This window comes from Chrysochloris asiatica, unplaced genomic scaffold (assembly GCF_000296735.1).
Source record: "Chrysochloris asiatica unplaced genomic scaffold, ChrAsi1.0 scaffold00294, whole genome shotgun sequence".
NCBI lineage: Eukaryota > Metazoa > Chordata > Mammalia > Afrosoricida > Chrysochloridae > Chrysochloris > Chrysochloris asiatica.
The window spans coordinates 1,810,815-1,823,907 of record NW_006408812.1 but is presented as its reverse complement, the minus strand read 5'-3'; the positions used below and the strand labels follow the sequence as shown (position 1 = coordinate 1,823,907).

At 36.9% G+C, this 13,093-nt stretch overlaps 1 protein-coding gene across 3 annotated transcripts in view; it reads left to right on the top strand.

Annotated features, from left to right (window-relative positions):
- The window catches only part of BMPR1B (bone morphogenetic protein receptor, type IB), a 262,703-nt gene extending 255,308 nt beyond the window's left edge, over positions 1 to 7,395 (top strand). For 2 of the 3 annotated variants that reach the window (XM_006874689.1, XM_006874691.1), the window contains exons 9-11: positions 365 to 540; positions 5,221 to 5,351; positions 7,020 to 7,283. In XM_006874689.1, coding sequence (XP_006874751.1) covers positions 365 to 540; positions 5,221 to 5,351; positions 7,020 to 7,145 — 433 coding nt within the window. In that variant the 3' untranslated portion in view covers positions 7,146 to 7,283. Of the gene's footprint in view, positions 1 to 364; positions 541 to 5,220; positions 5,352 to 7,019 lie in introns of all 3 variants that reach the window. The other variant, XM_006874690.1, reaches the window with a different exon arrangement.
- Positions 7,396 to 13,093: the final 5,698 nt, after the last annotated feature.

The window sequence follows — 13,093 nt, the reverse complement described above, 5'->3', positions numbered from 1 at the left end:
CCATATTATCACAGCCGCCTGTAATTGTGTCCATGCCAATTTTCAGAGCAAAACTATTAAAATATGAAGGAAATGAAAGTATTTGTAAGCATGTAACAGATGCCTAGCAATTTTTTAGGGTTTACATTTAATGTAGTTTTATATGGTTCAAATTTTACTTGATTCAGTCTTTCATTCATTGGCCTCTACATATGCTTTTTAAACTATAACTTTTGGCAAGAATTAGATTCAAGGAAATGCTCTTAGTCTCTCGAATATTTTTCTTTCCCACCTTTCCCTCAAGCCCTGATTTTAAAATGAATTGGATTTGCCTTCTGATGATCTCCTTCAGTGCTGATGGTGCTTTGTTTTCCTATTTCCTTAGTGACACAAATGAAGTTGACATACCATCCAACACTAGAGTTGGCACCAAACGCTATATGCCTCCTGAAGTGTTGGATGAGAGCTTGAATCGAAATCACTTTCAGTCTTATATCATGGCTGACATGTACAGTTTTGGACTCATCCTCTGGGAGGTTGCTAGGCGATGTGTATCAGGAGGTAAGTAACAGTGATTTGTTTTAGTTATAGCCAGAATTACCACAAACCCTTTTCATCTGAAATCCTATCTGTCTGAAATCAAACGCATCCTTGTTGTTAAGTGTCATCAAGTGGGTTCCAACTCATAATGACCCTGTACAGGGTTTCCAAGGAGCTGCTTGTGGCTTCGAACTGCTGACCTTGCAGTTAGCAGTCCTGTGCTTATCCTACAGTGCCACACTAATCATCATATTGTCCACTAAATCAGACATTCTGTATTTTTTTCCATTGATTTCTGTTGACATAGTCATAATCATCCCAGATATCTTAGAACCATCTTTGATGACCTCCTATGCTCTGCCCACCATTGGTGAGTCTCCTTGAGACACAGTCCTCTCCCCTGCTTGTTCAAGGATCACCCTCTTCTTCAATGTGGGTTATTTGCTTTCTCTCTTTGGCTTTTTGTTCAGTAGTTACTTCAGCAAACAATGCCCTCTTCCTCACCTTTTCAACATCTTCCCACCAGCCTGTCGGGCTTTATCTAAAGTTTGAGTGCCCAATTTTCTCATGATTTCCTCTCCACAGATGACAGTAGAATCATAAAGGTGGATTGGCACACTCATTCTTTTTCCCCTCTATTTCTTTATCTTCTGTATAAACTTGTCTATAAAAACATCCTCATTAAGCAGTTTGATGAAGTTCTGGTGTGGCACTGTAGGATAAGCATTGCACTGCTAACCACAGTGTTGGCGTTTCAAACCAACCAGCCACTCCTTGGAAACCCTATAAAGGGTTGCTATGAGTTTGAACCAACTCGATGGCACTTAACCACAACAACAGCAACAAAGGAGCTTGATCAGTTTTTTCTTAAAAGAAAAGTAAGGCATATGTTATTGTCTGAAAGTAATTTTCTACAAAACAAAGATTTCCCTAGTAAGACCAGTTAAATTAGAAGGCACTTAAAAATATTCAGAGGTTATTAATATTGCTTTATTATTTTGATTCCTGCTACATAATGCATCTTCAAATAAGCTCCAGCACATTTTGAGGAAGGAGCTGAGCGTTAAAGTCTGCATATTATTCAGTATGTGGTTGTGTTCAGTAATTCATTTGTTGTTGCTACTGTTCTTTATCGGTTGTTGGAACTGTTGAGCGCTGTTGAGGCAGTTCCAACTCATAACGACCCTGTACAGGGTTTCCGACATTGTAAATCTTTGTGGGATCAGAAAGCCTCATCTTTGTCCCGCAGAATGTCTATTAAACTTGAACTGCCCCTATGGTTAGCAGTCCAATGCTTATCCTACAGAGACTCCGTACTTCCCATTCTTCACATTGGCCAGTTTAAATACACCCTCATGAAAGCATGACCTTGTTCAAAACTGAAAATTTATAAGTATCCTGGGGTTTATTCCTGGACCTATAATTTATTATTATGGGACCCTGGGCAAGTTACTCAAATTTTCTTTGTTTCATTTTTCTCACCTTAAGAATGAAGTTAATTATAGTGTCTACCTCTGATGGTTGTTGTATGCAATGAATGTAATGAGAATTAAAATTGCCAGGCACATAGATAACACTCAGTACATTCTAGCTGCTTTTATTAGTATTCATTTTAATTTTGGTTGGTAGGGCCTTACCTTATATTTAGGTTCATGTTTAAGTGTAAAGAAGATACAGTTTGTCAACAAGCCTCTGCACTTTAGCAGAAGGATCGTCTTCAATGCTGCAGTGCTTTCTAACCACCCTGGGAAATCGGAGGCTCTTATAAGCAATTTAAAATAGAGCAGGTTCCTTCTAAAGTGAGAGCACTCTTTTGTAAAAAAAAAAAGGCAAGTGAATGCAGGAAATGTTCCCTAACCAGATAGTGAATAAATCTTCCATCATAAGTGTGAAGAAGAAAAGAAGTCACCAGAGTCTAAATTAACTATTGGCAGTCCTCTGACTTTCTGCTTTGTAAAGAGTTGGTGAACCTCTTTTTGGATTATATGCTTATGCTTATTGAAGATAGGTTACAGAGTATCATAGTATAAGATGGCTTTTCTAATTCTATATTTTCCTGAATATCTAAAGCAAATAGGGCTAGAAGAAGCCAATAGACCTGGATACGGTAAAAATGATTTTAAGCGTAAAATTAACCAAGCTTGCCTTATTAAAAAGCTTTTCTAGGGCCTGTGGAGATTTGAAGGAACTCTGGTGGCATAGTGGGTAAGGCATTGGACTGCTAACTGCAAGGTCAGTGATTCAAATCCACATCAGCTCTAAGGGTACGTCTACTCTTGTAAAGTCTTGGACACCCTGTGAGTCAGAATCTACTGGATGGCAGCACATTTGCTTTGGTTTTTTGGATGGAGATTTTAGAAGCACTAAATGGTTCCCTTGGTAAGTGCTATTAAGTTAGTTCCAACTCATAGCGACCCTGAATAGGGTTTCCAAGGACTGGCTGGTGTGTTTGAACCACTGACTATGTAGGTAGCAGTCCAGAGCTTATCCTAAAGTGCCACACCCCTGTATAAAAATGGATCATATAGTCACAGAGGGCTATAGCTCAGAGTGAAGCAGCTAGATGATATGAAATGAGGGGAGGTGCACAAAAACACCCAAACTTGCAGATAGTACCCATTTGACCCATCCTCGATGGCTTGATAATCAGAACTTGACTAGAGGAAGATTTAAAAAAAAGAAAAAATGATTGTATGGCCTTGGGCAAGTTACTTAACCACTCAGAGCCAAAGTTTTCTCATCTATGTAGAATAGCTAATAATGCAATGACATCAATGTGTTTGCAAGAATTTAATAAGATAAATTATAAACATAACAACCTCCTCGCCTGGTGCATATCAAGCTTTCAAAAAATTAGTTTCTTTTCAGAAAGCTAAAGTACACAAAATTCTAGCCAATTACACTTTCCTTCATAAACAGATTGGAAGTTTCTGGATTTGTGATTCCAGTCCAGTTACATTTAGGCAAAACCAGATGTAGATTGAACAAACACTAGAGGAAAAGGAGAGTGGGGTGGCTTTAGGGTTTAAGTCATTCAATAAAAACTTTTGAAACTCAATTGCATGATTAGGAGAAAAGAGCAAGGTCTATAGTTGAATGCAATACTGTGATTACTTCATAATTTTATGTAGTTAGCTCTGCCTGTGTCTGCTGCAATACATGTACTCACTCCATTAGCCATCCATTAATCCATCCCAGTAGAGGCAACAACATTACACACTAAGGAAATATGAGAAAAGCTAGCTAAACATGGTTCTTTTTCCTATACCAGGGCGATTAGCTTGCGAATTAAGAAGGAAGGAAAAACTAACATGAAGCTAGAATTTCCGATGTGTCAGTCCCTGTGCTTTTATTTTCTCATATAGAGATGAAACATAATGAAAGGAAATAGTAACATAGATAATACATATAATCATACCCTGGGGTCTCAGTGGGAATAGAATTAATGGTAAGTTGAAATCGCCTAAGAAAGCTTTGGAACCTTCTGAACCTTTATTGTCTTGAGTTACAAGAAAAGAGCATAATGCAGAGTCTGGGTTTTGTAAGAATAAACTCCCAGTGAACTTAATGATGCAATGTATAATCTGCCACTCTGATGGTTTCATCTTGCTCAGGTAAAGAGCAATGGTATTCCTATAAAAGATGATTTAGGGTAGAGAGGAAGGGTGCTCCAGGAAGATTTTTCAAAGCAGCATTCTCTGAAGACAGAGACTGAGTATAATTATTAGAGGAGTTGCTCATTTAATGTTAAAAAGAAGAAACAAGTAGCCTGCTCATTATAAAAGCTGGAAGGAAAGGCTAGAAAGAAAATACTAGGAAAAAGTGAAATGAAATAGAATTCACTAAGCTAAGCGCCATTCCCTGAAAGATGGCGTAAGTTTGCATTTCTTAATGCTGCTTTCAGCAACAAAATTATTTTTCCTAATAGTAGTGATGTATGCCTTATAGAAGACTTTGAGAAGTACAGGAACTTGAAATAACAAAAATCAGGTAACCTTAGCATCTAAAGAAATCATATTTTAGGGTGTAATGTAATTTTCTAAATTTTTAATATATAAAAATATTCGTTGTCTTCTGCTGTGGTGCTGTAGGATCAGCATTAGACTGGGAACCACAAAGTCAACAGTTGAAACTCACCAGCTGCTCCTCAGAAACCCTAATCAGGGTTGCTATGAGTCCGAACCAACTCAGTGGTACTTAACAACAACAGCAACAACAAAAAAGTTCTTAGGATTACACAGGAAAAATGTCAACCTGACATATTGTTCAAATAGGACACATTGCCAAATTTATTAAGAGATTCATAATCTCCTACTAAAGTAATAGAAACAGCCATGTATTATGCAATATGAGTTTGAATGTGTCTACCAAATTTACTTGGAGATTTAATACAGTTTTCATTTAATTTGATATGCAAGAACCTTTATAAAATTAGATATAAATTTGAAATGCTAGTTTTACTTAGCTTTAAGAAATTAGAAAATAAAAAGGCTTGTGAACATCTGAAATAATACTTTTCACTAGACTTTCTATTCATTAAGCTCCATTTGGGTCATTTTTTTCCAAAATTTAGTTTGCCGTTTCACAGATTGAAACTTGTTTTTGTTTTGATAACAGTCTTTTTAGAGCCTAGTTTGTGTGTGTTGTAGATTTTCATTTTAACCTCCCAGGAAATAACAATAGTAATGAAAACATTTTCAGGGATAGTAGAAGAATACCAGCTTCCCTATCATGATCTAGTGCCCAGTGACCCCTCCTATGAGGACATGAGAGAGATTGTGTGTATCAAGAGGCTCCGCCCTTCCTTCCCCAACCGGTGGAGTAGTGATGAGGTAAGGCTTGAAGTAATCGTGTGGTTATGATAGATATAAAAACAGATTCTTCTTGTTTCAAACTTCTAAATATCCCTTACAGCCACATTTTTTCTTTGTCTTGATGGTGTTGGTAATGGTACCGCATTATGGTGGTAAGTGCAGTGTATAAAATTTCCTGTTTCTATTTTTTTCAAATTTAATTTTGCCACTTCCAAAATATATTGAGTGGGTCAACGTTTAGCCTACATAGCAGATATCATTATTTCATTTGTTTATGATGTTTTGACATTTGCACTGTAACATTGATTTCTGTTTGTGTTTATGTGGGGTTGTTTTTCTTTGCTTATTTTGTTTTTCACCCTGTGGGGCAGTTCCGATCTGTTCTATAGGGTTACTATTCCATCGAGTTACAGTCAATTCAATGGCAATGGAACAGGAAATGGGAGGGAAAAAAAGGGGATGTTTTTAAAGAAACATATTTTTTTTCTCCATAAGACACCTATGCTTAACTTTTTAACATTTTAATGAGTGAAAAATATAGACATGTGAAGAATTAAGCTTCCTTATACAGAAGTGCTACCTGTTGCCCTCCATGGGCTGCCTGACTATACTGTGTAGCTTTGGAAGTCAGGATAATGAGATATGATTTAGATAAATCTACATTCAACTTGGCTGTAAGGATGCAGTGTTGAGACCTAGCCAGGTCTGAAAGGAGAGCTGAGAAGGAGGAAATGAATTGGGTTGGCCGCCTTTTTTTGGACTCAGTCTCCTCCTCTATTCCACATTACTCACCCTCATCTCTTTTAGTCTTCAGACTTACTCAAGTCCCAAGTGGTCTAACAGACAGAAATATTCTGAGATGAGTTTGAGACAGTCTTAGGGAGAAAAAGAGAACGACTCTTACAAAATAAATGCCAAAGCCAATAGAAATGCATAGACAGAGATCTATTTATTAATTGTGTAAAATGCAGTTAAAATCTACTTTGAATTATTGGTTTTGTGTATACACATAATGAAATGTTAAAGAATACATTTGTTTTCCAACAAGCTGCATTTTTTTGTGTGTGTGAGAGAGAGAAATGCTGAAGTTATATTATTTTTAAGGTAGTTATAGGCCTTGGTGTTATTTAGACATCCCTTCACTGAAGATTCCTAATGAAGTGAAATTGTGCCTCTCAACAGGAAGACTAATAATTGGTGTACGGTCAGGAGAACATGGAGAAAGTTTTAGTGATGCTATTCACAGACCATTAATCTTGTTAAATGGTACAGCATGATGCTATTATTATAGCAGACAGCTGTGATTTACAAATAACCATGTTTGTTTGAGTGGTATAGAATTAGATAAAAGATTTAAACTTATCAAGGATTGTAAACAAACTGGGAGTATAAAGTGGAATACAGACTCTCTAGGTATTTTTGTTATTTGTGTAATACTAGCTTACAAAGACACCCTTCTACAACAAGCTAAATCACCTGCTTGCTCCAAACTGAAAGTCACTTTGGGTCATTTACAATTTAACATTAATGGAAGTTTTGTAGAATTTAATATCTTCAGATTTGAAGAGTATCTTTATAAATATATTCAGACTTCAGAAATGCAGCTAAAGGCACTGTCAGGTGTCAAAGCCTGCAGAAAATGCATTTCTCCCAGGTTACTTCAGTTTTACCTTTCTCTTCCTGCAGTGTCTACGACAGATGGGAAAACTCATGACAGAGTGCTGGGCTCACAACCCTGCATCACGACTGACAGCCCTGCGCGTGAAGAAAACACTGGCCAAAATGTCTGAGTCCCAGGACATTAAACTCTGATTGGATGGGAAAAGTAAGCCTCTTCTGAGAAAGCCAATAAATGGTTTGCTGTCTGTAGGCAGAGAAAAAGATGGCAAAAAATGCTAAAGACGCATCGATGGTATAAGCCTTGAACATCTTCCCAGTGGCTTTAGACCTGTCAGAGAGAACCCTGGACAAAGACAGACAAGTTCTCAAAAACACAGCTTCATGTGTGTCTGGTTGTAGGAAGGAGAAACCATATGGGTAACGTGTTCAATATATGATGCATGTTGCTTTCTAAGAAAGCCTTGTATTTTGGAATCACCTTTTTTTTTTTTTTAAAGATGCTTTAATTTTGCCAAAATAAAGCAAATGTAGATGTTTTAAGGTTTGTACTGTTAGAGTTTCAATAATAACAACAAAAGTTCTTCCCAGAATGTCTGTTGGAAAGTGACTTAGAATATGTGGTTTTGTTGTTTTCCACCCATCGGTAAAGTATTGCACTCTACAAACCAAAAACAGTTTGTGACCTTGGAGAATTAAGAATGGAACTCACTTTAAAACCTTGCCCCTCCCCCATCTCCTCGGACCACTTTGGCCTCAGTAATGTGAATGTCTCTGGATATATACACCATCTGTCTGGGAGCACATTTTGGTATTCCTGCGGGTGACCTTTTGCAGCTTCCAACAATATGGAACAAATGAAGGTTTGATGTGACTCTAATAAAAGAAGTAAGTGTTGATACTGTTCTTCAGAACCACTTTGTGTTTCTGATTCTGCTAGGCATTTCTTTCATGGTAAAATTCTCTTCCTTTTCATTAAGCACAAGCAAAACTTAGTTATTTTTGTTTTTTACGTGCAACGAATTGACTCTTGTATGCTTTTGATGTCTCAAATGAAAGGATCAATATAAAATAAAGCTGCCATCCGTTGTATTTAGTACAAGGTGCTTTTAAAACAGATCATTCGCTCTTGTGTTGTAAGAAAACATGTCTATAAGTAGGCTATGAGGATGAGAATACAAATGGCTTGTTTCTTACATGTGCGAAAGAGCCAATCGCAGAAGCACAAGGAAAAAAGCATGCACACCTTATATTGTAGAGATATTCTTTTTGCAGTTGTCCTCTTCTGTGTGTGAGATTAAGGCAAGGACGCATCTGTCAGGTGAGTTGAACTAAATTTTAATTTAAAAATAAATATAATCTCCAGATGAGACAAGCAGAAGAGAGTTAGTGGAGGCCACACACTATTATGGCTGTTGTGATTGATTATTTTAGAAGAGATATGGATTGAGTATGTACCTAAGTGGATAATGTCACGTCTTAGGAAAGCTGGCTCAATTTATTTTATTTTGTTCTCATGTTGTTCAGAACACTTTTTAACTTATTTTTGTCTTCTCTGTGGCACTTGTGCAAAACATGCCTTCCCTTAGTCACTTCTCCAGGGTTTAACTTTCAGTTAACATGGGTAAACTCTGGGCCAATACTCCTAGTACCAGGAGAGTAATAAAATGGTATGAATCCTTCTCAGCTTTATTCATTTCCATTTCCGTACTGTGGTTTCCTTTGCTTCTTACAAATTTGGTAGTGTTTTAGTAAAGAATTTGAAAACAGTTCTTCCTTGGTCTAAATTTTTAGTTATTTAAAAAGAGGAGACATATCTTACAGACACTCCAGGGGGCAGTGTCGGACAACACATTTCTACCACTCAGAGAATGAAGGACGGGGAATTTTTGAAATTTGACAATTGCATGAAAAATGAGAAAATATTTTTCTCATTTCTGAAGTAGGCCTGTAGCTGGTGACATGCTCATCCAGAAAGCATCCTAGAGCAGTGAGGGTCTGTGAGCTGGCCTTACAGTTTGGGAGAATCATAATGAGAAACACAAATGCTCTATATTCAACATTCATTTCCCAATGCCTTATTTCTTTTTGACTAACAAGAATTTCCTAAGCCTTGAGTTTTGGGGAATAAAATTTTTGTTTTATTTTTTAAAAAGATCAAATTCAGATGGTTCCAAACATAATTGCAATGAGAATATTGCATTACATTTGAAAAATTCCTTTCTCTTGTGTCAAAACTATTTTCTTTGTGGTAGGTTAGAAAGAATACATGGCTAGAATTAAGTGTTATAATAGTTTGAGGATGGTACAGAAACTCAAGTGTCTCCAATAAGATTAATCTAAAAACAAGTTTGCAACCATGTATGCCCTTTAAGTAGAGAAGTGTTTGTGTTTTCCCAAAATTTAAATGAGGTTTACCTGGTGGGGTTGAGGGTGGGGGAGGTTTTGTTTGTTTGCTTTTTGTAAGTTTCATGAGTAATTTAAAATCAGAATATTATGTGGAGAAATAATGGTTTGAAAGTAAACCAGATTTATAGGAAGGTTCCAATAAAGAATGGGAAGGCACTAAGACAGTACCTAGATATTTCCTGTATTATTTGTTTAATTGCTTTGAAAAATCAATAGCTTACTTTCTAATCCCAAACTTCATCTTACTAACTATGAACATTAAAAAATATATATTTCTGAGCTACTTAATAAGTCCCACTTACCTGTTATTCAAAGTATTTTAATAAGTTAAAATTTTATTTATGGTTAGGTTACCAAAATCCACATGGCTTAAGGAATACTAAATTGTTCTTAAAGACTACCTACTCATTTTAAAATAATCCTTTAAAAAAAGTTCTAGCTGCCCAAAAGTGGATTTTTTTGTATCTTGTTTTTGTTTGTATTGTTTTTCAATGGATTAAGTGGAACCTGGAAATAAATAATTTAGTTGATTGCTTACTTTGGGGACTGTTTCTAAAATATTAGTTGTTAGATAATATAAGTATTGTATGCTAAGATGTTCAGGTTTATAGTTTATGTACATGTATGTATTATATAAATAAATATGTATATATACATATTATGTTCAGCTTGGAGTCAGGCACAACTCCATTTTGTGGATTAGAGAGTAAAATATTCTGGATGATAAAGTACTGAATAAAACATAGTATTTATTTATGAAAATGGGTAGATGGTCAAATGCCAAGGGGCAAGGCTATGAACATTGTGTGTGAGGAGAGAGACCTTTAACCTCCAGAAAATCACATCCCCTGTGTCGCTAGTGACCATTCTTTTTATTCCCGAAGCATAAAGCTTTTAGAAAAATAATTTTATTTATACGGAATTCTTTGACACATTTCAATTGGTGTGTACTCAAGTATAGCAAATACTAATGTTGGCTGAATTTGAGGTTCTTAAAGTCATATATATTCATTAGAAGTTAAGAAGTCTTGTGTTGTTTGTCTCTTCAAGTTCTTTGTTTAGAGGTGGAAAGACAGTGAAAGAAGTATACTGATTCTTTAAAAATATGAACATGCTCAGTAATAATAATATTTCCTTTAAAAACAACAACAACAACAAAAAACCCACATCAGTTACAGTAGTGGGAATGAAACAAAAAATGACATTAGAAATTATTTAGTCTGGAAAATTTGATTTCTCCTGTCAACAACAACAACAACAAAAAAACAATGCCGTATCTTTAGGAGCAATGTTGGCAATATCTGAAGGGTTTTTGTTGTCTTGTTTGTTTCAAAAGAAGACTCATTTGTGTTCTTTTGGGGAACCAGTGCCTTATTGAATTTGTATATACTGTAATTATTCAGGACTAGGGAACAAAAAAATGTATTGTATTTGTTACAAATTGTATATGGCTCTGTTTTAACATTCCCCCAAATAAAATGGTTCATTTTCCCCTTGGAAAATACATGTCTGTTATCTTGTAGTTGTGTTTCTTTTCGTCTTTGGAAACACCACATTTTAACAGGCAGAAAGGCAGCAAGGGAGGAGGTGTCTGCAGGTAAATTTGAACATTTGGGGACAGGAAGGCAAAAGAAATTGTCTGATGGCTTCTATTTTCTCTGTAGGTAACAGGCACAGTCATCCGCTGAATGAGAGGAAAGGCCGGGAAGATAGCAGTTCAAAGAGATGTGAAAAATTAGCATCTACTGGGGAAGCACAGCCAAATGGTTATGGGCAATGCTCAAGGCCCAGTTCAGATCGAGAACACTAACTGTGTGACATGCTGGTCATGAATGTGGACTCAGGATTGTCAGATACCTGTGTTTGAGTTCATCTCAATCCCTTTTTTGGGAGATAATAGTAGTATCCATCCCACTCAATTGTGCTGCAGGTGAAATGAAGGAATCCATTCATTAAGCATGCAATAAGTTCTCTGTTATGATAAATTAGCTACTCTTACACATTCATGGAGTCCTGGTATGGCATTGGGGGTTAATGTGGCACTGTGGCATAGCCGTGTGAACTGCAAGGTCAGCAGTTCAAGCTCACCAGCTGCTCCTTGGAAACCCTATACAGCATCGCTATGTGTCGGAACCGACTTGATGGCACTTCACAACAACAACAACACATTTATAGTGTTTCTTTTTCTGGGTGGTGTTGTGGTTTTCTAATCGGCCTCCCAAAGATATGCAGGGACAGAGTCTATTGGATTCATTTAGAGTTGGGGTTTTATCAGCTTCAAACAGCACAAACAAAATGAAACAAAATCTCACTGTCTTAGAGTTGATTTGGATTCATAATGACTCTGTAGGATGGGGGAACTTCCCCATAGGGTGTCTGAGGCTGTAAATCATGGAAACCAACTGCCTCATGTTTCTCCTGCTGAGTGGTTGTTGAGATCACACCATTGACCTTTCAGTTAGCTCTAACCAGTATACCACTGGGAAAGGACAAAATCATGGAAAATAAGAATAATTATTATCAAGGAAGTAGATGACGTGAACCAGAGCAGCCACTAAATAAAAGAATTGGTTGTTAGGAATTGGATTGTGTTCCCCAAGAATTTCTGGCTCAGTCCTGCCCCAACCCCCTAGTACCTGGGAATTAATCTGGATTGGGAACAGGATTTTCTTTTTTTGTGTTAATGAGGCCTACTAAGAGCAGCCAAGATATCCATCTGACCTAGCCTGATGGCTTGATAATCAGAACTCCAATAGAGGAAGATAAAAAAGAACATTTTTGATAAAGAAAACAAGGGTAAATTGCTACAATTTGATGACTTTGACTTATACTCATGGAGTTAGAAGCTCTAAGTACCAACAGAGTGGGAAGGAGTCTTCACATTAAGTATCAATGCTATCCCCTCTGAACACAGGGTAGATAGGGATGGGCAACTTAGACATTTGCTACCTAAAATGAGGGGGCAATAAAGGCATGAAATGACGGGCTTACAAGGTTTCAAGAGGGAGTTTAACAGTGTGTGGGGTAAGATAGAGTCCCCACTGAATTGATTTCATCCTGTCTAGATGGGTCTGGCAAAACGAGATGGGGATAAGATTCCTTTGATTCAATAGTGAGTAATTGTTATCATGCCTAATTGCGACTGTCACAATTGTAAAGGTAAAAGTTCTGTAAAAAAATGGGGAAGGAGTTAATCTTAAAGTTCAGAAACAGGACCCTAGGACCATCAAGGGAGAAGAGTACAAGTGGAATGTGAGACCTTTTCCAGAGAAGCAGCAACACCAGAGATGGAGGCAGAGATGGGGACATGGAGAGAAGGAGCAGCTGAGGACTCTAGATTCATGGGAAGAGAGGGACTGAGAGATGGTGGCCAGAGGCAGACATGCAGAATATGCCCTTTGGTTGTTTAAATGATTATATATTCCTGCGTGTTTAAAACAAAAAAGAGCTAAAATGAATAGAGAGAAATACTGTTAATTGATGGTACATGGAGGGGATTACAATCATTATAATGAAACAAGGTGTATGATTTGTTGCATGTAAAACTGATGATCTGCCCTGTAAACTTTCACACAATTCACACACACACAAAAAAAAAAGCAGCCAAGATACAAAGAGGAGCAAGCATACACAGGAGAATGTTTGTGAAGATTGTCAGGAATTGAGGAAAGCCAGGGTTGAAGAACAGAACCTGAAATAGATGAGAATCTTCCCCAAAGTTGATAGCTTCCCCC